Below are 21,255 nucleotides of genomic sequence, written 5' to 3'. Positions count from 1 at the left end.
CTCAACATAAAAGGTTGAAAATGTAGCTTTGTGTTTACCAATCATGTGTAAGGGCCTGGGGTCAAGCACCAGACACAAACACACAGACACAGACACACACAGAGTGTTATGTATACCATGCCCAATTATTTCTCTCACTCTACACCAAAAAGATGGCTTAGCTAGGGCTGAGGATGTGGCTCAAGCAGTAGCACGCTCGCCTGGCATGCGTGCGGCCCGGGTGCGATCCTCAGCACCACATACAAACAAAGATGTTGTGTCCGCCGAAAACTAAAATAAATATTAAAAATTTTCTCTCTCTCCCTCCTCTATCTTAAAAAAAAAAAATGGCTTAGCTAAGGAAACACTGGCCTAATAACATAGTAGACAAACATGTCTGCCAGTGCTCAGGTGATTGCCGTTACAGTTTCATACCTAATCACTCAGATATTTCCGAAATTTCAAGGATAATGCCATCTGATGTCCTACAGAGGCAGGAATAGAAGCGTACATCTTGACTGAAGTCCAGCCACTGAAGAAAGGAACAAGTGAAGAATAGGAAATTTTCCCCAGTCGTTAATTTCTTTAAGACCTCTGCCTCTCTACCTTAAAGATTATAAAGAAGTATGCTTTTCACTGTTTAATACTGGATCTGCCACTATACTTAGAAAATGTGTTGCTTTTATTTGTATAGCTGTGATCATGATTCAGATTTTTTTTTTAAATCAATTATTTGATACATGAGTTTACTAAGTGTTCTTTTGTGAGGCTTTACCACAAGTCTCAGCAACAGAAAAAACTACAAGGTAATCAGAAGTTAAGGAATAACCATGGGAAATACATGGCAAAAGATTTGCTTAGTGGGGCTGGGGCTGTAGCTCTGTGATAGAGGGCTTGCATTGCATATGTGAGGCACTAGGTTTGCTCCTCAGCACCACATAAAAATAAACAAGATTAGGAAAAAAAAAAAAAAAGATTTGCTTAGTGAAACTGGATGCATGAGGCTCCCAAATGCATTTCTCTCCATCTTTGTTATACTTTGTTGTACTGAATGAATGTCCTCTAGTTACCACACTGTTTACCCCTAAATATACGATTTAAGTTATTAGAACATGCTGGCAGATACTTAATCTAGAAATTACCTTTGAAATGCAAGAATGAAATATGCACACGATATCATTTACTCACAGCACAACACCCACGAAGGAAACCTGTGTCCTAACCCTTACTGGGGTGCTTTGTTGCCTCAGCCTGCAGTGATGGGAAAAGGGATGGAACCAAGTTTTCTGTGTGCTGAATGTGAAGTTGGCTTATCTAGTCCAAGCCTGATCAGCAATTCCAGAACAAAAATCAGAATGCAAATTTCCAGAATTCGGAGTTTACTGCTTTTGAGCAAATAACTTATATAGTACCTACTTATGTGCCATACACTTCTTAGAGGTTTCCGTGTGTTAACGCATAACTCCTCGGTTTCTTGTTTAATGGACACCCACCCCACATCTCCCCACCCCCCTATTTGGCAACTTGGTAAAGCCTATGGACTCCTGAATGATTTTAAATGCAAAAAATAAACTACATGGGATTACAAAAGAAACAAATCATATTGAAATACAGTAATGTACATAGCTGTTTTGTTAACACCTTAAATAACCAAATGTAGGGAAAAGTTAATAACTACCACAAATTCAAAGCAGTGATGGTCTGAAAGCCTAATTTAAGAAATTGCAGCAAATCTGATATGAAAATATGTGATTTCTTCTGGTCACAGATCAGTTATAGCATACACACACACACTATCCTTAGGAATCATTGCCTACTTTATAACTGAAGGAAATACTAAATTTCAATTATAGATGAGTGAAAATAAACCCGCAACATCCTTTCCACCAAGTTCCAAGCCCTCGGAGTATCCATCGACCTCAGGAGTAAAGAGCCCTGTAGTATCAACTCTAATCCTGCAGTCAAGTGGTCATCACCCACTTTACAAGGGGACTCAGGCTCGACACCCTTATGGACTGCAGTGTAGCCAAACAAATGAATTAAGTTTGTGTGCATGCACAGTCCCAAAGGTAGTGGGGCCTCACCTTGATGGGGGGCTTCCGAGTGATGTGGGAAACAAGGAAGTTCATGGCAATGTCCTCACAGTTGATGTATTCGTCCACCATATCTCGGATGGCCTGGGGCATCACATAAGAATACAGGTAGGCATAATACTGTCAGGAGAAAAAAGGGAATCACATACTCTGTTAGAGGACACAGTTCTTTGGCTTTCAGCAAAACTACGCATGGATCTAAGGGCTGGCTGAAAGTGTGTGGAGGTGTTTGGGATGTGGCAATAACTGGGAAGCACTACTGGCACCTGGGGAGTTGGGCCAGGGCTGCTAACTACCTTTCAACACAAATCTGCAGTAAAGGATCACCCCATTCAAACTACTGTTGTTCCCCCTTTTGAGAAACCGAACTCCATCATGTGATTTCATTGGTATTTCAGCAATGTTGGAATCAATAACAATGCTTTGTAAAACCTATCCAGACACTGGTTCAGTTGAACAATATTCTACCTATGACAGTGGTGATAAGAAATAATGAGGGGAGAAAGACTGGTTATCTTCTCAGTTCTCTAGAAATCACAGAACCATGAGACATTCAGTCTCTCTGGCCTCAGATTCCTCCTCACCATGGCCACCAGCTGCTCTCTGCTCCCAGCTATCACCACCTCCTGCCTGGCATACCCAGGGTCTCCCTGCTGCAGTGTCTCTTCCCTGCATGCTATTTCCCGCACAGCACATGGTGGGTGTTTACACAGAAGTCCAACTCCAAACCTATCCTGCCTTTACTCCACACCCTCCAACTGCTTCCCTTCCCACTCAGAGGATAGCCAGTCTTTAAATCACCTCAGGGAGCCAGGCACCATGGCATGCTCCTGTAATCCAGATCCCTGGAAAACTGGGGCAGGAGTCAGCCTGAGCACTAGGTGAGAACCTGGCTCACCTTCAAAGGGCTGGGTACGAAGATCAGTGGTAAAGTGCCCCTGAGTTAAACCCCCAGTACCAAAAACCAAACAAACGTTAGCTACATGTTCAAAATCTTTATTAGGCATTTATGATCAAAAAACTTGACTGTGGTACATTTGGAATGACCAATTTACTTCCTTTCAAGGGCAAAGGCAAGCGGGCGACTTTTGGTTTTGGATTTTTGTTTCTGTACTACTGGAGGCCAAATCCAGGGACTCACTCATGCTAGGCCTGAACTACATCCAAAGTCCTTTGATGAGTTTTTCCTCACTTTTCTTTAAATTTTATTTTGAGACAGGGTCTCATTAAGTTGTCCAGACTGGTCTCAAACTTGCAATTCACCCTGCCTCAGCCTCCCAAGAAGCTGGGATTAAAAGCAGTGCCACCACACTCAGCTACATAAATGCATTTCTTTAAAATGTCACTTACGAAGAGTGGAAATGGCAGGTCAGGTTCATGCATGTAAGACCCATCCACAGGGAGCTGTGGTCACAAAGCTCCAGCCAACTGCTGTGAGGCAGGAACACTGAGGGCCTGGCCTCCTTTTTTTTTTTTTTAATGCCCTCACAGATCAACTGTTTCATTCAGCACAATTTTCTTGTTAGATAAAGAACGTGTAGGGGACATGACAAAATAGAAAATGATTATCAAAAATGTCAACTTTTGAGGGCTGAAAGAATGTTAACTTCAGGTAACAGGCAGCAAGTTTATTATCTCATAAGAAACACTCTAAGCAATGCCATTTCATTGGAAACTTAATGAGACCCTGTCTCAAAATAAAATTTAAAGGGAGGAAAAACTCATCACTGGAAACCTAAGAAACCTAAGGATTATTTTTTGACATTTACAATTTGATGTTTGAAGGTAAATATAACAAGTGCCTCTTTTTTTTTATGAGACTTTATTTTTTTAGAGCAGTTTTAGGTTCACCACAAAATTGTGAACAAAGTACAGAGATTTTCCACATATTCCCTGCCCTCTCCATTTCCATCCCCCGCCAGAGTGACACATTTGTTATGATCAGTAACCCTACGCCGACACATCATAATCACCCAAAGTCCACAGTTTACATTTAGGGCCCTTTTTCCCCCCATTCTTTTTATTTTTTTTTTATTGGTGCATTATGGTTGTGCGTAACAACGGACTCGTTATATATGGTTATATATGCATACACGTACACATTGTAGCAATACAGTTCGGACAATATCATTCCCCAGCACTTCGCTTCCACCCCCTAGTCCTTTCCCTCTATTGCTTCCCTTTGATTTCCATGACAAATCTGCCTTTATCTTCCTTCTTTCTCTTTAGCTTCCACATATGAGAGAAACACTTCCCTTGACCCAAGTTTGATTTACTTCGCTTAATATAATGGTCTCTAGTTTCAGACATTTTCTTGGAAAGTGCCACAATTTCATTCTTCTTTATGGCTGAATAAAACTCCATTGGGTATACATACCACATTTTCTTTGTCCATTCATCCACTGATGGACACCTAGACTGGCTCCATAGTTTGGCTGTTGTGAATTGTGCTGCTATAAACATGGGTATGGATTTATTACTGTAGTGTGATGACTTTAATTTTTCAGGATAATTACCAAGAAGCAGTATAGCTAGGTATATGGTTCCACGCCTGGTCTTTTGAGGAACCTCCATACCGATTTCCATAGTGGTCGTACTAATTTACAATCCCACCAAAAGTATAAAGTGTTCCTTTTTTCTCCACATTCTCTCCAGCATTTATTATTTGTGATCTTGTTGGCTGCCATTCTGACTGGTGTAAGACAAAAATCTCAGTGTAGGGAAATTTGCATCTGCCTAATTGCTAATGATGTTGAACATTTTTTCCTATATTTGTTATCCATTTGTATTTCTTCTTTTGAATTGTTTAATTTATTTGCCCATCTATTAATTGGGTTATTTGAGTTCTTTATTTATTCTAGCTATTAATCCTCTGACTGAAGAGGAGCTAGTGATGACTTTCTCCCATTCTGTAGGTTCTCTTCACATTCCTAATCGTCTCCTTTGCTGTGCAGAAGCTTTTTAATTTGATGCCATCCATTTATTAACTCTTGGCATTATTTCCTGAGCCCTAGGGGTCCTATTGAGAAAGTCATTGCTACATGCTGAAGTGTTAACCCTACATTTTCTTCTAGGTGTTGCATAGTTTCTGGTCTAATCCAAGGCTTTGATGCATTTGGAGTTGATTTTTGTGCAGGCTGAGGGATAAGGGTCTAGTCCCCTCCTTCTGCATGTGGATAACCAGTTGGCCCAGCACATTTGTTAAAAAGGGTATCTTTTCTTCAGTGCGTGTTTCTGGCACCTTTGTCAAGGATCACATGACCATGTTTGTGTGGTTCGTCCCCATGTCTTGTAGTCTGTACCTTTGGTCTATGTCTGTTTTATGCCAGGACCACACAGTTTTTGTTGCTGTAACTCTGTAGTCGAATTTGAAGTCAGGTATTGTGTGCCATCAGCACTGCTTTTTTGGCTTAGAATTGCTTTGACTATTCTGGGTCTTTTATTCTTTCAAATTTAAGACTTTTTTCTAGGTCTATGAAAAAATGTCATTGGTATCTTGATGGGGATTGCATTAAATCTGCATATTGCTTTTGGTAATATGTTGGCCTCCATTTTTATCACAATCCAGATTTTTTTTACAAAATATTCTGATTTTTAAAAGGTGAAAGTGGGTAACACTGGGGGAGCAAAAGCATTTCTGTGAGCCAAGTGGAGTTCCATGGTTATGAGTTTGTAAATTTTGCTCTAGATTTTCAAATAGAAAAAACAGTAAGCTTCATTCAGAAAACTATTTATTTATTTAAAATAAAGGGATATGACCATTACTTTTAAAAAGCAATCAGTCTGAGAAGGCAGATTTATCAGCAGACAAATAAATTCTCAAGGTATGAATGAGCACACACTAAGCAGTGGCTCCTGAGATGAGCACTCGTTAGAGGTGGTTTCTTGACCACCTGCTGTCCAACACTCTACCCCTCTCACCACACTTGCAATCTTGTCCAGATCCACCAGAGTTTGGAAACACCAGGGCAAACTTTAGGAATGAACTTCATACATTAAGTATTTACATTCAGACCTGGTGTGTACTTGACTCTGAGAGCACATCTCAACTCTGACCAGTCACTTCTCAAATGTTCAGTAGCCATATGTGGCCACAAGAGGCCAGTGACTACTTTATAGAAGAGGAACAGAAGGAAGATGAGTCAGGAGCAAAACCAGCACAATACAGCGCTAATAATACGGGGGAGGTACAGTGACTGAAGGGCTCCCACTTTGGGTGTTCAGTGAAAACTGGGATATGAGTGGAGAAAGTGACAAGCTGAGGACTCAGGCAGAATTGGCAGGGCCCCCACAGAGATTCACAGTGGGCTGGGGACAGTAGTGGTTACTCTGAGTCAGAAGAGCACCAGGTTTAGCCTGCTGATGCTGGGCCTGGGTGGGACGGCGATGCTGACGCTGGAAGGTCTGACAGCCCCTCTGGCCCAGTGCCTTCCATTAATACAGAGGAGGGCCAAACCCTGCAGGGAAACTGGCCGTCACAGCCTCACGCAACCGCACAGGCAGCCTTCATCTTAACTTTTTACTCCACAGTTTCACTAAGCATAACTGGAGTCTTTAAAAACAGGAATGACCTATCTCTACCACAGAAGAGACACAGAAGAAGCAGGAGGAGAGCGGATGTAAAGACAGCATTTCACTACAAAAGACTCAACAGCTACTAAGAGCATGCCACTGTAACCAGCTTGTCTCACCTTGTGGAAGAAGGCAGCACCTGTCAGCACCATGGACAGCTCACAGGAGTAGTTGGAGTTGTAGAGCCAGGACTGGTGAGGGATGTCCCACGCATGGTACCGGCCAGGGAAGCCCACGATGCGGTCCCGTGCTTCTCTCCACACCCTCAAAAACACAAGTGCACACACACCTGAGTACACAGCTCTGGGGCCATCAGGAGCACTTAAAAGGAGTGCCTTTGCCTTGAAGGCTCTCTGACCCCTCAGGCTGTGTGTGTGTGTGTGTGTGTGTGTGTGTGTGTTAATAAATCACAAGCCACACAGAATAAGAGGATATGAACCACACCGTGTGCTGCCTCCTTAATAAGCACTGCTTATTATGCCACTAGTTTCTGGCAGCCAGCATTTCTCCAGTGCTGAGTGGGAGTGGGTCTCCGGGATGTGGTATGTACAGCAATCTACTAAGCAGCAGAAAGAAGAGATCCATATTTATTTATTTTAATTTAATTTAATTTCTTTTAAAAGGCTTCCTTTTAACGAGCACCATTCCCGAGCTCAGCAGGGCACATGCTCTGTTGTCTATGTGTGCGTATTCTCTTCTTTCTCTCAGAGGGCACGTCATGGGGAATGTCATGGGGAATGTGTGGAGGCCACTGGTCTGACCCAAGAGACTCCAATGCTCAGTCTGATTCCTAAACTGAACGGGGCTGAGCGAAACCTGAACAGTGAGAAGTGCTTTGCAGACCCATGTAAATGAAAGGTTCCATTACATCCGAGAAATAAATTGAGAATTCACTGTTTCAGTATGTTTGATAAGTTTCAAGAGAAATTTTTGTATCATTTCCAAATTTATAGGCAAAGTAGAATAAATAAAACCAGTCCCAAGATTCACAAGCTGAAATCAAGAGAGTGAAAGACATCAGCTCCACCAAACCCAACAGGACCTAGAAGGTCTTTAAGAGATTCAAGCTGCCTGAGAAACACCCCTGCCCCTGACAAGAATCTGATTCCTGAACCAAAAGATTCCACTTCCAAAGAGCTCCTCTCCCAATAAGGTTGAGGGCAACTAATCTAGTCCAACAGATGACAAATCACAACTTCTATCCCAATACCTTCATGTGTAGGTATTTTTAGACAACTGAAAAAATAAATTAAAAAAAAAAAGAAATTTAGTTACAGGTGGACACAATGTTTTTATCTTACTTTATGTGGTGCTGAGGATTGAACTCAGTGCCTCATGCATGCCAGGCAAGCCCTCTACAGCTCTGAGCCACAACCCAGCCCCTAGACAACTGATAATTTCTTGATTATGACAAAATATACACACAGAAAGTTTGTCTTTTTAAGGATGTGCAGTTCAGTGGCACTAAAGATATCTGCACTGTTGTGCAACCATCACCACCACCTACCTCCGGAACTTTCAGTTTCCCCAAATGAAACTTTGTCCCGTTAAACACTAACTCCCCAGTACCACTCCCTAACTATGACCTCCCCAGGCCCAGGCCCCCACCACTCTACCAGTCTCTATGGATCTGACTGTTCCGGGTGCCTCACTGAAGTGGAATCACAGAGCACACCTTTGCGTACACACGTCAGAGAACTGCAGACGCTGCCCTGGTCACTCCGTGGACATCCTCCCCACCCCCACCCCATCTGCCTCCTCCCTGGCTGCAGAAATCTGAGTAAGTCAGGACCCATCTTTTGCCAGAGGGAAGGGTTCTTATATGGTCCCTTTCCTTTCATATCTAAGTCTGTTTCATTCTCACTCAGGTGAAAAAAGTAAACTGAGGAGGTGAATAAGGAAAAGCTTTTAGATCAAGGGATGCCCAAAGAGATGAGGAAAGATCAGGGCGGGAGGAGGTCAGGTGGAACATCAAACACAACTCACCAGTTCCACTACCTGAGGCTAAGCCTCAAATTTCAAATGACTATTAAGAGATCATTAAAAGGCTTCCTGTTATTTTTCTCACCACTTGGAAATCTGCTGAGAAATGGCATGGAAAAAGGTCAAAAGTTCTCCAGAAGCTGCAGAAGTCAGCCAACCAGTTTCTTAATAAAATTCAAACTCATCAAAGCTGAGTCTCCTTATCTAAATCATTCTTGGGAGGGAGGGGTGACAGTCGATTCTCCTGTTAACACCCATGGCTCTGTTCACAGCCCCAAGGCCCTCAGAAGGCTCTAAACTGCATCATGCCATGTAAAAAATACACTCCCTCTCCCCACCACCTAGGACAACATCTGGATAGCAATAGGCCATTTCTGGAATGGTTATGTGGCTTTTGTCTTTCAGACAGACAGGTGGACAAGCAGCTATTTATTTTTTGTGTACAAAGGAACACACCCAGTTAGCAGAATTTTTTTTTAAGTCACAGCCAGCAACAGACTTGCTTCAATAATCTAGTAAGAGGCCAAATGAAATGAGAGAGGTTGTTGAGGAGAGAAAAGAATGGCTGTTCTAATGTGTGGAGTCGTTCTTCATAAACAGATGTAAAACACACAGCAATAAACTGCTGCTTCCATCTGCCAAGAAACCTGAGGGTAAGCGAGTGGGGGGTGGGGGTGCACCCGAGGGTGAGCGAGCGGGGGAGGGGGGCCTCCAGCACACAGAATGGAAGCACAGCTGCAAAGAAAGAGCTTTGTCCACAATCCAAACTTAATTTGCAGGAGACCCCCAAGCAAGCCCACTCCAGAGCTTCTCAAACTATCTGAAGCACCCAACTAATTTTTCCCATGTATTGTGAACTAATATTCTGGTAAAATATAATAACTTATAACAATAAATGAAATGCAGGGGCCCCCTGTTGCTTCTGGGCTGCCATGAGGTGAGCAGCTTTGCTCCACTGCACCCCTCCCTCCAGGATGTCCTGCCTCTCCACAGGCTCAGCCACGTCACCATAGACTGGCACCTTGAAAAATGTGAAAAATCTCTCCTCCTTTTAACAAATAAACTGAGTGTTTTCTAAAATACAACACCAAAGAACAAAGAAAACAAAGCTAAACTGGACTTCAGCAAAATGCAAAACTTTGTGCTTCAAGGGCTAGCATCAAGCAAGCGAAAAGACAGACCATCAAGTGAGCAAAACTACTTGCAACTCATCTCAGGTAAGGTACTTGCTTCTAGAATATGTAGACTTACGACTTGATAGTAAAAGGACAAATAGTGCCAACAAAAGTGGAACAGGTTCTAAACAGAAATTTCTCCAAAGAAGATACGTAAAAGGCCAACTGGTCTTGAGCACAAGAAAAGACGCTCATCATTAGTCACTAAATGAAATTAAAATGAGCTACCACTTCATACCAACTTATGATGGCTATAAACAAACAGAAAAGAACAAGCATGCACACGGACCTGGAAAAGCGGATCCTTGCACACTATGATGAGAGTGTAAAATGACACAACACTCTGGAAAGCAGCTTGGCAGGTTCTCAGAATGTTAAAACAGCTGCCCTGTGATCCAGTCCTTCCACTCCTAGGTATAGACTCTAAAGAAATGAAATGTTCATATGAACACTCGCACATGGATGCGTGTAGCAGCATTATGGGGAACAGCCAAGATGTAGGAAATACCCCATGTCCACCAATGGATGAACAGACAAAGTGTGGTCTATCCTATCAAAGGCGTGAAGCACTGGTACATGTACTAGACCGATAAACCTTGGAAACATGAGGTTAAGCGAAAGGAGCCAGTCACAAAAGGCCACTTACTGTATAGTTTCACTTACATGAATCCCCAGAATAGGCAAATAATAGAGACACAAAGCTTAGTGGCTGCCTACAACTTAGAAGGGTTGCTAATGGGCACAGGGTTTCTTTTGGTGGTGATGAAATTTTCCAAAACTGAGGTAATTACACTCTAAACCACTGAATTACAGATTAAGTGAGTAAAATATATAAAAATTATGTTCAATAAACACCACCAAAATAAACTGCAAGAAAAATTATAACACAGTTGGATGCCACAACAATGCCAAACTGCTTTAAAAGTTTCTAAAGGCCTACCCTCCATTTTTGTACTCACCTCCCTGTGGATGTGTTAACACACTGACCCTAGGCCCACATACCAGTTACGACCCACACCGAACACCCTAACCCACCTCTCCTCTTACCTGTAACGTTCTCCCACCGGGATGCTTATGCTCTACAGCAAAGTGTGTACTGAGATTCCAGAAAGCAGCACAGGGCCGTGGCTGAGCGACTTCTGGAGTTAGCCAACCCTGCACTGGAATCCCTGCTCTGTCTGCCACTAACATTCTGGCTTCGTGGCTCTGTTCTCTGGAATCTCAATTTACTCCTATGTAAGAAGATACGGCTATAACTTCCATCAAATTCTAGGCATTCTGAGATAAACCATAGTGCTCAGCTAATCCCCGGCACACAACATGGGCACCGCAGATGTCAAGTATCATCCCCGCCACCTTCTTCTCCTCCCCCATCTTCCTACTGCATCTTTGTGTCCCACCCGCTCTTCCCAGGCCCAGGATTCTGTACTGCTTCAAAGCACAGCAACACAAAAGAACAAAGATACACAACACCAAAGAACAATTCATGACTGGAATTCACTCATTCTAGCAGACTTAGCCTGAAGGCCCTTGGGGATCACATGGTCCACATGTTCCTTTAAACATGGAGAAACTGACATCCAGAGTGACGACACATAGCCAGCAGCTGCAGGAGCTGGCCTCTCACTCCTCTGCCTGCCTGGCATTTGGTCCCCATGCCTTTGATGACACCAAGCTCTGAATATTTTTGAGAGAATACACTTTGCTTCTACTCTAAGCCTAGAGGGTTTGAGGTCAAGGATGATATACCTGCAGCTCCAGGAGCAGGTGCGAAACCCTGGTCCAGCCAATCAATGAATCCCACCTCCCTAGCCTCAGGGAAGAACCTATGTGAGAGCAGAGCAGGAGAGGACAAGAAATAGAATCCTCCAACACCAGGGTCCTGGACAGCCCTGGCCGACATAGCCTTTCTACCTCTGCGGGCTTCTCTGTCACTGTCACCAAGAAACCCATTTTGCTCCCTAATCCAGGCCTGAGTTATTGTTTTCTCCCATTTTGCTCCCTAATCCAGGCCTGAGTTATTGTTTTCTATCACTTGCACACTCAAGTGTTCTTGACTGAAAAAGTCCTCACCGAAACCCAAACATGATTTCATCGTGGCGGAGGTGAGCATCATCATCAATGGACAGGATGGCCTCGGTTTCAATCTCATTCCAGGGCAAGAATCGATTGTTCAAACTGTTCTTCTCAGTACGAACCACCTGGAGCAAGGGAGAAAAATGCAAGAAATCAATGCCGCATTACAAAGCAGATTCAAAACTGTCCTTAGGTCCAAGAAGACTAGCTAAGTCTACTGAGTCATTGGGCCTGATTACCTACCGAATGTAAAATCAAGCATATGCCTTTCAGGAATAAAAACTGCCTTTCGATTCAAAAACTATACAAGGATTTCACATTCAAACTTTATTCACTGTTAACCAATTTTCTTGTGAAACAAACTGATGCTGAGGATCTTCCTGTTAACACAACCTAGGAAATTGAAAATATCCTTCCCAGAGAACACAAGGTGGCCGCGTGGAACCGAGGGTACAGTTCCCAGCCCCAAGACCCCCAGCCTGTCCACAAATTCTTAAAACCAAATTCTGAAATCCCTCAAGTCTACATCATTTCTGACCCACAACTTTAAGGCTTTGGGGGGAAATACAAAGCAGGAAAAACAAAAACAAAAACGCACAGCCTATCCTGTTGAGATCAGCCACTTCCCACTGCAGTGCCTGCCTCCAGTGCTGACCGCACAGCCCAAAGCTAGCTTCCCTCTCAAGCTGGACGGAGTGGAGCAAAGAGCCAGGTCCTCTGTCCATCAAGTCAATCACCCAGTACCCAAGCAAGGTGACCCACACATGCAAGGCAACATTTGCTTCATAAAACAAGGGTCAGTACCTCAAAGGGTAGAATGGTATTAAAACCAAAAAAAAGTTTAATTGAACCAGACCCCAGATAAGCCCAGTTCACCTTCAGTGCAGCTGGCAGCTTTGTTAGTCGCCTGGCCGCCTAAGTCTCAATCATTAATGGCTGCAGTCATACTTAGACAGCTCACTTTATTTTTACAGAATCTTCAGATAATTAGTCCCAGTGATGAGGAGCTTTCATTTCATTCTCAAAAAACAAAGAGCATCTCATGGAGAATGGTCTTTTTAGAAAGCCGGGAAGGTCATCTTACTGTCAACAGACACTTCCCTTGTACTGAGGATAGCTCCTACCTGGCTTGGCATGTCAACTGTACCTGAAGTGTTGGAGCTTACATGGAACTCCATGACCAAACCAGCAAGCTCACCTCAGCTTAAAACACGACTCCTTCCCCTCTACAAACAGTCTCCCCCAGAGACCCATCTGCCTGCAGATGCCTCTGGTCACACCCCCACTTGTCAGAATGTCACGTCTATGCTCTTGAAGCAGAGAACTTGTACTGGAATTCATTCATTCTAGCAGACTTAGTCTGAAGGGCTTTGGTGATCACATGGTCCACGTTTCTTTAAACATGGAGAAACTGACACCCAGAGTGACGAGACACAGCCAGCAGCTGCAGGAGTGGCCTCTCACTCCTCACCCCAATCCAGTCCTTCCCTGCTAAGCCGAGGCTAACTTTATGAACTTCTTCAATCCAAATGCATTCTTTTTTTTTTTTTTTTTTAATAATGAGTTCTTTTTTATTTTTTAGTTGTAGTTGGACACAATACCTTTATTTGTTTATTTTTATGTGCTGTTGAGGACCGAACCCAGGACCTCGCACATGCTAGACAAACGCTCTACCGCTGAGCCACAACCCCAGCCCAATCCAAACGCGTTCTTAATGTACATACCATCAGTTATGTAAAATAACTCATCACGTGGAATGTCACTCTACCTCAACCCACATGTGCTTCTGCCCAAATCACAGCAAAGATCTGCAACAGGTGTGCTGCTACAGACACCAGGCATCAGAGCCGAGCAAGAGACACCAAAATCCACCTCGCCCACAAGCACTTCACACGTATATAACGCCCCATCTGTGGCAGAGGGCCTGCACTGGGCTTCAGAAACAGAACCATGCAGCTGCGGCCCGAGGCAGGAGGAGAGCAGCCAATGCGGAGTCTCCAAGTTCCCATTTCAGCAGCTGCTGACTCCCCAGGGAGCACCATTTGGCAAGTTTTGTAAGACACATCCCAATTTCAGAAATGTTAAAACAAAAATGAGGTCCACCTCAGACAGGATGGAATACAGCGGCAGCTCAGGCCCCGACGCACCCACCTCACCACTGACTCTTCATTCCCAACACACCTACCGTCCGCTTCTCACTACACTGCAATCCTGCCAGTTGGCTGAACTGCTCCTCAGCTGGAACAGTGGACATTCACAGCCAGGTCTCCCAGGGAAGACCCACCTCATGGAGTAGCTGACAGACAGCTTGCACATTCACATGTAGCTGACCACTTTGTGGGTTAATCTCCAGGAGGCTCATCTACAGCAGAATCAGTGATGGCAAAAGAGCAGAGCCAGAGCACCCATGGGATCCACAGCCCAGCAGCAGTGACATCACTGGGGCTGTAGAAAGGCAGGCCCTGAGCAGCCCTGACAGGATCTGCATTTCTCAAGACGCCTTGTGACTGCTGTGCACACTAAATTTTGAGAAGTGTTAGAGCGAAGGGAAAAGCACGGCTTTGGAGTGAGGACCATACTAGCTACACCACCATGGCACCATGCTGTCCACAAAAACTGAAGTTATTTATAAGCCAAATAAGACAGACAACCAAAATGTGAAAAGGAGAAACAAAAAAACCTAAAATGATCATACTCTGATACCTAGAACACATCCAAAATAATCTAACTGGTTTACAAAATGAACCAAACCAAGAGAACCTACTTATTATAAGACCAGGGTGGAGTCAGAGATGGAGGAGCAATGTGGCCAAGACATGGCCTGGATTTTACCACCAGCTTTTCAGTAAGTCTATTAAAATCCATCACTTGGGTAATCAAGAGGCAAGAAAGGAATCACCATTGATGCTAGGAACACAGTGCCCCTACCCTGGACCAGAACTGACAGCAAGATGTGCAGGTACAGGAACTGCATTTTAACCATCAGAACAGAGAAAAGGAAAGCTGTAAGCATCACAGACACATGTGTCAAGTACTGCAGCTTTTTTTTTGTGGCTGGCTGGCCAACAACTGTGGTCAGAGTAGGTTGTCTTAAGGATTGAGAGCAGGGCTGGTGATGTGGCTCAGGGGCAAAGGGCTTGCCTAGCAGGCAAGAGGCCCTAGGGTGCAAAAAGGAAAAAAAAATTAGGCGAGCAGGGGTTCTCTAACAGGAGTGGTCGCCCACCCCTACCCACCAGGGGACATCTGGCAATGTCTGCAGACATTTTTGGTTGTCACAATGGAGAGTGAGCTGTTTGGGTCTAGTGGGTAAAGGCCTGAATGTAGCTAAATTTTGCAATGCAAAGGACAGCCTTCCCCTGACAAATGAAGAATGATTCAATCCAAAATGTCATTGGTGCCACTCCTGAGACACCCTGATTGAGTCGATCTCCAAAAAGATGAGTAAAGCAGACAGTATTTCAGGAATAACTGAAGTTCCTTATCCAAGGACAACCAACTCCTCCCATAACTCTAAGACTTCCGCCCTAACAAACTGCAAATATAAACTAAAGTTCAGGTGAGGTGAGGGAGGAAGGGATGGTGGTGAAGGAACTGCTTCAAAGCTGTAGTGCTCGATGGCAAGACACAAGCTCGGCCAAATAACCATTATTGGTTTTGGTACCAAAATCAGAAGGACAAAAAGATTCAAGAATTTCTAAAGGCAGACACAGAGATCAACATTAGCCTCCAGAAGTCTGAAAACGCTGAGAGAGTGTAAAAAGAAATTGGTCAACAAGAGTATTAGTGCCTGACATTTAGGGGAAAGATTCTCATTTTTGATGATATTGTTCAGTTTCAAATTACAACAGCTCCCACCCCAACACGGTCTATTTCCTGGTGTTATCACAGCACAGTGCTACTAGAAACTTATGGGTACACTCTGGTAACTCGTGAACATGAAGAATGATTTGCAAATTAATGCTCTAATCACTGGTATGACATTAACCAGAATGAGTAGCGCACAGTGCCTGGCATATGATAGATTTCAACAGGCAGTTTACACAGTATGAGTGAAAGAGTTGGAATTAGCACATAACTAAGTCTTTCCGTTCTGTTTTCAGAATGATATAAATACCTGAAAAGATCAAAATTATCCATGAATATTCAAATCTTTTTAATATTAAAGAATGATAATTAGAAAGGAAATAGGAAGTCTGACAATATTTTAACCTAGACAAAAAACCCATCAGCCTACATGGGTCAAATGGGGAGCAGCACTCGCTACCATTCACCCTCCTGGTTTCACATCCCCTGCTCCCCAAGGGTGCCTCCCTGCTTCTTTGTTTCCCATTGTGCATAAAAGCCTTCCCGTCTGTCACCACACCTTCCTTCTCATTCATCACAGCAGAACAGGGAGGAACTCTGCCACCTACTAAATTCAGCAACTTTAACACACTTAAAATGCTGTCCTTCTCTTTACGATCGCACTGGGCCCACCGAGGGCCACAGCCTCCAGCCTCATCACCACAGCACGCAAACACAGTTTGTAACAAATCCACTGAGAAGACGCTGTGCTTCCAGACACCACACGGCTGAGAACGCAAACAGCAGCCAACTTCAGCCTTCCAGCCTCCTCTTCCTCTAACTGAAGAAAGCAGCCAATCATGGGGCTCAGGAATCAGGAAAATGGGGCCCCAGCAGAGGCAGAGACACCGGTCGTATGTACCTAACAACAGCACCGAGTGAAACAGAGCTGGGGGTGAGTAGGGAGGGGAGCAGAGAGGCCACCAAATGAATGGGCACCAGGACTCCTGGATTCTCCAAGGGACTCATTCATCAATAAACACCAAGTGGTGGGGCCACAGCTGGGAAGTGCAGAAAAGGAAGGGAAAGGAGTAAGAAGATAACATGGTGAACTGGTTTTCCAATTATAACCTGGAATACTGGCTAATACAGTACAAAACTACCATACATTTTAGATTGGGACAAGTCTGTTTTAACTTATAAAAGTTGGCAATGATCCCTGTAAAACTGAAGGTAAAACAGTATAAGTTAAAGTCAGGTGCAGTGGCACTCAGAAGGCTGAGGCGATAGGATCCAAGTTCAAGGCCAGCCTCAACTGGTTAGGGCCTTGTTTTGGGTTGGTTGGTCTTGGTGCAAGAGATCAAACTCAGGGCCTCCCTCATGCTAGGCAAACACGGAGCTACAAACTTCACTGTGTTCCTGCCTCAGTACTGGCCCCAATGCCCCCATTAGCTGGGAGCAGCTGGGATTACAAGTCACTGCACAAGCCTAATGTAGGTATTAATTAGTCAAATGACCTGAAACAATAAAATTCTTGCAGTCTCAGATTCCTTCCTTTGAATTTACAGAGTACAAATACCTACATAAGTAAATTATGAATACAATTAGTAAATTACTTTTACAACATGTCTTTTCAGCAATTCCTCTACATTTCTATAATTTTGGCTATTCCGATTTCTGGTAGCTTTGCTTTATAATCTTCTTTTTCAGTCATACAGTTCATCCCAAACAGAAAGAAAAAGCCAGAGTTACAATCATCGAGTTTTTAAGTAAAATACTGTCAAAGGAAAAACCCAAGCACCCAGATCCACCAATACCCAGTGAGGCCGACCAGCCTCTGTAGAGCCCTCCCCTGGAGAGGCTGGAAAGGTTCCTCCTGTTCAACTTGCCTAGAAATCATAACATTGGACAATGACCATCTGAATCAGACAAGGGATATTTTATAGAGCAGAATGGACAGGCAAAAATAGAACTTATCAGGTTTCTGAGGCATAAGTCTTTATAATGGCCTCTCCTCTCCATGAAGTCTGGCCCGCGGTAAAGCCTCTGGCCGCCTGAGCACTAAGACATCACGGGTGCTCTGAGGCTGTTCCTTCAGGCCCCAATCCTCTTCCCCAACACACTACTTGTAAAGCAATATTAAAAGACTCTTGCCAGGTGTAATGGAGCACATCCCGGCAATTCAGAAGGCTGAGGAAGGAGGATGGCAAATTCCAGGCCAGCCTGTGCAACTCAGAAAGAGCCTATCTCAATAATGAAACAATAACCCTCTTGGCATACCATTCAAGTTCCCAAAACAGAGACATCTCCTTTCTATCTGAATACCAATGACTACGAGAGAAGGAAAGGGCCCTGAAAAACAAACTCCTCTCTTGCCCTCTTCCAGCTGGAAACCACTCACTTTAAAACTTGATTTGGTCATTTTTTCTCTTTCTTCTTTTCAGGGGATGGAACATAGGGCCTCATGCATGCAAGGCAGCCACTCTACCACGGGGCTACATCCCCAATCCTCCACAAACTCAAATCTCTATCACATTGCTGTAGTTTTATTTGGGGAAAAAATGACGCATTCCGGCCTTGAAGTCTCCAAGGACATAAATGAGTCAAGCTCACCTCTGAACTCACCCTCTCTGCCCCCGCCACCCTGATCCAGACTACCACCACCTCTCCCCTGGGCTACTGCTACTACAAGTCTTTTACCTGCTTCTGCTCTCTTTCTCTGAGAGGCATCCTCTCACACTCAGGACACATTCTACACTGCCCAGCTTGGCCTGCATGTTTCTGCACAAGCCAGCCCTGGCCACCTTCTCCCACCTCCCTTTAAACTCCCCACAAGAGCTCCACTGCAAATGCAGAGAGGGTTGCTTCTCACAGTTGCCACTGCCTGTGGATGCCTCTAGAATTTACAAGGCTCTCTCACTCCATACAAGCTTCTCCGATGTCCAAGAGCCCTTGCCAGGCACCCTGGGTAAATTAGTTTGTACCCTTTATGAAGGGAGAATGAAAAATTCATATTCCAGGGCTGGCTTCCAAAGAAGCCAACAAACGTAGTGTGAAGATGAGCACTGCTTTGAGAAAGCCTGGCTATGCTCCTAAATAACTAAGAGATATCACTTTCCTAACAGCCCAAGTCTTCAAACACCAACAGCACAGATCTTAAGGTTCTCATTTCACAGAATGCTCTAAGAAGGCCACCCCTACTTATCACTATTTTCTAGACTCTAAAGTGTGAGAAAGGAACACATGCAAACAGGACAGAATAAAGCAATAACTATGAATCAAACTTTTGTGGGACCATGTATCAAAAGGGATTATTTGCAGGCATCTGCTTCAGGAGGGCTGAGCCAGCTCCTACCAGATAATCCTCCTGCGGATGGCAATCAAGCTCTGTACAAATATACCGAGAGGACACCTTCCTGAAGGCAATGGTGAGGGAGCCACTCACGGCACACTATGGAGTGGAGCTGACATGTAGAGGGAAGGAAGTGCTGATACAGGAGAGAGCACAGAGCCAGGGCCGGGAAGGACAGCTGGAACCCTCAGACCAAATCCAGTCAGGCTGTCCTGAAGGATAAGAGGAAAGAGTCTGGGGCAACCACTGGCCCGGAAAGACAGGAGGAAATTCCAAAAAGGAGAAAACCAGAGAGGGGGAGCTCCCAGTGCTGGGTATAAACCGGTCTCTGGCTCACTTCAACGCTGCGCATGCTTGGTGCAGGTTGTAAGCAGACCAGCTAAATATAAAAGAACTCAACGAACTGTGGAGTAGCCATTAAGAGAACTTTTAGTCTGGGTCCAAATTATCTGCCTCGTAAGACAAAAAGAGCAACACTTTTCAAAGTAAAAAAATCAAGGAAAGCAATGCCAAGGAACATCAAAATCAAACTGCTAAAAGCCAAAGATAAGGAAAAGATCCTGTAAGCAGACAGAGAAAGCCACACATAACACACAGGGGAAGCCCACTGACTATCACCAGGAACAGCAGAATGTCTTTAAGGGGCCCTGAAAACATGGTCCCAACCTAGTGGGGACTTTTTCAAGAGAACGGACATCAGAGTTGTTGGCAGAGTAACACTCTCCATCCGGCTTCCATTAGACATCTCTGTGGCTGTGCTGCAGGAGCCAAGGTGCTTGACTCAACTGTTAGCAAAGAATGCAAGGGACACGGGGTGAAGGACAGCTGGGACTCTCCGACAAAATCCAGTCATTCTGGCCCGAAGGATAAGAGGAAGGAGAGACACAGAGAGAGCAGACAGCACCACCACATCTCCCTGCAGCGGCCCTACAGCATTCAGTGAGAGCACCACACTTCTCCCCTTTCTCCGCAGGTCCTGGCTCCTTGCCCATTCACTATTCCGTTTGAGCTGGAATTCTCTTTGCATACAGCAAGTGGAAATAAAGTGTCCAAGGACACTTTTATTCTAAGCCAGACCCCTTTGTTATGTAATTAATTATTAGAAAAGAATGGGGAATTTTAGTATAGAAGATCTACCAGGTGCCACTAAAATAGCTGGGGCTCAACAGATTTCACAGTTCACACATGATCTAGAACTTATGCATATTGCTTAGTTGAGAAGCTGAGCAGAAGAGAAACACAAGTTGCTCAGCATTTTCTGAAATGACAGAGGTTCCTGGGTTGATTCACTTAACCAATGTGCTGACTTTGAGTCACTTTTCCTAAGGACTGGAATCTGAGACTGCCTGGGAAGCACCGTGCTGCTGAGTTTATAAGCCCTGTTAATCCTAACACAATGAATAGGTGATGTCCGCATCTAGGTGGAAAGCCACTCTGAGGCACAACATAGTAGTGCCTCTCTGACAGGGGAGGCAGACAGCTGCCACTGTCTCTCTAGCCCTGATGCCTGCCTGCACCCATGTCAGAAATTCCAACTGCTGCCCAAAACACCTGCTTCTCTTAAATGGAAAGAAGTCAAAATTTTTAGAGAATGGTGTGAGACCTCCAGCATGAAACTGTTGCCACATTTTAAAAGAACTAGAAAAAAACTGCATCCCTAATATGAGCTTTCTAGAATGGCCCTTTATTTGGAAAGTTTCAGGCACTTCCGAATAGGTTATGCATTAATTGCAGTGTGCTGCCCAGCAATAAAGAGGACTGCATATTTCCTACCAGTGTTAAAGAAAGAACAGTTCTAGTAAGTGCTCCAATGAACTCCAGTTCATGGTTTACCAGGTGGCACCAGCTTCTCCACATCTTGACCAAACTCAAAGAACACGCAGGAAAAACGGAAAGCGTAGGCAGCTCTGATATCCCACTGTGGGATGGCATCTGCCCTTTGCAGAGTAACTGCTGCTGCCACTTTTATTTTATTTTTTAATTCAGTGACAGTTATGAAGTTGTAACTAAGAAAGGAAATGAGTAAAATTCACTTAGGAAAAAGTTTGTAAAGGAGATTTCTTAATATACAAGATAAACTCTGGGATGGAAAGAATCCTAGTCTTTCTTTCTTTGGTTTCACACAAATCATCCCTAAAAATCACCAATTTTCTTAAGCAAGACTCTAGTTGATGCATGGCCCATCAGACCTTTGTTGTTCTTTGCTACCTTTTTCTAGAAAGTACCAATGTTGCAAGGTAAG

The 21,255-nt window shown here is 44.1% G+C and overlaps 1 protein-coding gene across 3 annotated transcripts in view; it reads right to left on the bottom strand.

Annotated features, from left to right (window-relative positions):
* Extl3 (exostosin like glycosyltransferase 3) overlaps positions 1-21,255 on the bottom strand; it is a 104,957-nt gene that overhangs the window by 5,179 nt on the left and 78,523 nt on the right. For all 3 annotated transcript variants that reach the window (XM_071610612.1, XM_027926916.2, XM_071610611.1), the window contains exons 4-6: positions 11,876-12,003; positions 6,764-6,908; positions 2,064-2,192 (exon numbers count right to left, since the gene is read on the bottom strand). In XM_071610612.1, coding sequence (XP_071466713.1) covers positions 2,064-2,192; positions 6,764-6,908; positions 11,876-12,003 — 402 coding nt within the window. The remainder of the gene's footprint in view (positions 1-2,063; positions 2,193-6,763; positions 6,909-11,875; positions 12,004-21,255) is intronic.

This window comes from Marmota flaviventris, chromosome 3 (genome assembly GCF_047511675.1).
Source record: "Marmota flaviventris isolate mMarFla1 chromosome 3, mMarFla1.hap1, whole genome shotgun sequence".
NCBI classification, from domain to species: Eukaryota; Metazoa; Chordata; class Mammalia; order Rodentia; family Sciuridae; genus Marmota; species Marmota flaviventris.
The sequence above is the reverse complement of the archived record's forward strand: the minus strand, read 5'-3'. Positions and strand labels throughout refer to the sequence as shown.